We start from the raw sequence: 3,477 nt of genomic DNA, 5'->3' as shown, positions 1-3,477 counted from the left end.
TGACAGTTTAGAACAACATCTAAAATCTATTTAAAGCTGTCCTTATTGATCTGGGAGGAAATCAAAAAGAAGCTTCCTTGTTGGAAGCAAATTGCTGATTTCCACATTCCTTTGATCTGCGCTTTAGGTGGAATAAAGAATTTGGACTTAGCTGGGAACTGAACAGGTAAATTTGGCCTCAAAAAAATAGCATGGTGGTCAGTCAAAAAGAGCTGAGATGGTGGTTTTGATGCTGTTGTTAGTTAAGAGGGTAAGAGCCAACTCAAGAGCCACTGAGACCAGCTGGAGTCAATGCAGAGCTGTGAGGTCTTGAAAGAGGATGGAGGTGAGCACTGAACTGACTGCACAGAGACCTGGGTGCAGCAGAGTCAGTCCTGTGCCTTCCCCCAGACCCCATCTCACCTGCTGCTCAGGAACATCAAGGGTGTTTTCCTTACTCCCCTTCAGCAGATTAGGGTGTATAGTAAATAATTCCAGAGGACCTTTAACTTGTTAGCTGTGAAGACACAGAACTGCCCTTACTGAATGATAAGCAGAAAGAAAATGCGCCTTTTCTGGATGGCAAAGAGGAAAGGTGAGTGTTGTTTTGTTTGATTACAGACATGGACGAGGTCAACAGTGCAGGACAGTCTGGTACTGAAGGATCCCATCAGCTCTCTGGAGCCAGGAGCATTTAAACCCTTATCTTTGTTCACCTGGCCTTATCAGGTGCTGCCAGTTGTCAGATAGCCAGTAAACAAAAGTTGTTCAACAGCCTCTGTGAAACAGGTCATCAGATTCAATCTGGTTTTTAGCAGACAGACACTCTGCTCAGTCTCTGCTCAGTGCTGAGGTGCTTTGATCCAGGGAGCCCTGATCCTGCAGAGATTCCAGCTGGTGTCAGTGGGGATGGAGTTGGTTCTAGCACAGCTCGTGCTAGTGTAGCCTTCAAGGGAAATGGAATTTGTCCATGAGCTAAAAAATACGTGTTTAACATTCACTTCTGAAAATTACAGAAGGCAGCCATGGAAGATGTGAATCCTGCTGATGACCCCAACAATCAGGGAGAAGATGAATTCGAGGAAGCTGAGCAAGAGAGAGAAGAAAACCTACCAGATGAAAACGAAAAGCACAAGGAAGCCAGCGAGAAACAAGGACACCCGGCAATGGAAGAGCACTTGGTGGTCAGTAAAGGGAAAGGAGGAACCCACCAGGGCCTCTTTAGGAGGTCAAATGCTGCACATTTCAACCCTGTTCAAGCTGTAAATTCCTCCAGACAGAGACAACCTGCATTCTTATGGCTTTGGTCTTTAATGGTGTGAATATTGCACTGTCTTCCTGCTTAGTATGGAAGGTCTTGCTGTGTTCTGGGAAGGGATTTTTCTTGTAATCATCCTGCTGCTTTTCAACTGAGGGTGGTTTTAAATCACGTAACCAGGCTCTCACTGCTGCTAATGAAGGACCTCAAACTTCTTAGGCCACTGTTGTTGTTTTAGCTTTACATGAAGTTTTAGTTCCAGAACAAGAAGCTTTAATCTTCGGTCTTCTAAAGTTAGTGGAAATGCACTAGAACTGAATTTGTTCTGTGATCTTTGTGCAGATGGCAGGCAACCCCGACCAGCAGGAAGATAATGTGGATGAGCAATACCAGGATGAGGGGGAAGAGGAGGTAAGAACACAGACCTCCAGCACATGTGCACTTGGGTAGCAGAGTACATCTCTATTAATATTCAACCTTGGTATCCTTTATAACTGCAACAGGAACCCAAATCACTGTCAGACTTCAACAAACCTGGAAAGGCTTTTCCTATTACTCTGCTGTCCCCTTCTGGATACATTCAGGGTTTCTCATGCAATCCATCAGTCTTGCATGCCACACAGTGTTAATTGGGCAATAATTGAAAAGATTAAGCCATTCACAACACAAGAAAAAAATTCCTGGAAACCTCAAGGTCGCAGAAAACCTCATTAATCTCTAATCACACACTGCTGTTCTGGGCAAACTGCTTCCTTGGCCACTCACTCACTCTTTAGCTCTGACTTTGATTTATTGGTGCTCGTCCTGAGCAATCCAAGCTGTGTAAGGTCCTCCAGTTGGTGGAGTCAGGCAGGAGGCTGACAGCATAACAGGATCCTCCCACAGAAAATCAGGTTTACTACAGAAAGCATTCCTCTTTCACATTTGCACCTAACAGGGAAAGTGGCACGTGGAGTTGAGGGAGAGCGCTGACAGAACAGGAAGAAGTGAGAGATCCAAGAGCTGAACATCTGGGAAGCAGATTCAGCATGACCTGCTCTCTCCAAGGATAGAGCTTGGAAGAGATTGTTCTTTGCTCCCGATGCCCCACTTGCTCCTTTGTGGTTTTCCAGGAGCAGTTGGCAGAAGGATCCCTCAAATTCTGGGAGAGCTTGGCCAGAGTTACCATTAAATACCTGCATTGCATGGCAGAAGTGAAATAGTTCTGGGAGTCCACGGTGGGGTGGAAGTGTCAGTAATGGCTCTTCTGGTGCATCACGACACAACATCCTACTATGAAACACAAGGAGAAAGTAATATCTGTGTACAGTTAAAGCATGGAATGGAAGGCTAAACGTGTGGGGTGATGATGAGAGTGTCTGTGAGAATTGGAGAAGAAAGTCAGATGCTCTCAGAGGGAGGTGGGTTTGCTGATTGTTGGGCGTTTGGGGGATTTTTATCCTCCTTTAACCTCTCCACGCCACTCTCCTCCCTCCTTTAAAATCTTCATCCTGCAAAAGCAGTGCTGTGAAAATGAGCACAGCTGTGCCACAGGCCACTTTCTAAAAGGACATTAAACCACAGAGAACATCTCCCTGCTTTGTAGGTCCAGGAAGATTTGACTGAAGAGAAGAAACGAGAACTGGAACACAACGCCGAGGAGCCATACGGGGAAAACGAGGAAAATGTAAGTCCTGGGCAAACCCCCAGGTTTGGGGACACGATCAAACCCTGCACACAACTGTGAGCACGTCACAGGGATCTTACATAATTGCTGCAGCTCGCTTTAATCATAGATACACCCGAAATGTTCATGCTGTCCCAGCTTCCTTTTGCTCATCCTTCCACCTCCACAGCAATTCTTGCTGCCTGGAGGCCTTGCAAAATCTTCCCCTGTTCCTGTCCATCAGCTCTCACAGCTCCAGCTCACAGTTATTTCACTGCCCTAAAATAAACTAAAAGGGAACTGGCACTGAATATCTGGGGGTAATTTTCCCTGTTCTTTTTTTTTTTTTTTTTCTTTTTTTCCCCAATCAGGCAGATGAAAAGAATAACAGAGGGACAGACCAAGAGCAAGAAATGCAAGAAGAGAACAACCAGAAAGAAGTTCATGAAGACAATTATGAGGAGGAAGAAGAGGAGGAAGAGGAGGAAGGCAGAGCTGTTGCAGCAAAATCTCGTAGACGAGGGGAGATGTAGTCCCTGCATTTTTCTTTTTCAGGACACAAATTCCTGTTGTGTTTTACTTTGTTTTTTTTTTT

At 45.3% G+C, this 3,477-nt stretch overlaps 1 protein-coding gene across 2 annotated transcripts in view; it reads left to right on the top strand.

Annotated features, from left to right (window-relative positions):
• GOLIM4 (golgi integral membrane protein 4) overlaps nucleotides 1–3,477 on the top strand; it is a 27,534-nt gene extending 24,057 nt beyond the window's left edge. For both annotated transcript variants that reach the window (XM_027896139.1, XM_027896140.1), the window contains 4 exons: nucleotides 996–1,163; nucleotides 1,580–1,648; nucleotides 2,823–2,903; nucleotides 3,254–3,477. In XM_027896139.1, coding sequence (XP_027751940.1) covers nucleotides 996–1,163; nucleotides 1,580–1,648; nucleotides 2,823–2,903; nucleotides 3,254–3,415 — 480 coding nt within the window. In that variant the 3' untranslated portion in view covers nucleotides 3,416–3,477. The remainder of the gene's footprint in view (nucleotides 1–995; nucleotides 1,164–1,579; nucleotides 1,649–2,822; nucleotides 2,904–3,253) is intronic.

Source organism: Empidonax traillii, unplaced genomic scaffold, assembly GCF_003031625.1.
Source record: "Empidonax traillii isolate 1590-97213 ecotype Southwest subspecies unplaced genomic scaffold, ASM303162v1 scaffold482:size1200881, whole genome shotgun sequence".
Taxonomy (NCBI): Eukaryota; Metazoa; Chordata; class Aves; order Passeriformes; family Tyrannidae; genus Empidonax; species Empidonax traillii.
The sequence above is the reverse complement of the archived record's forward strand: the minus strand, read 5'-3'. Positions and strand labels throughout refer to the sequence as shown.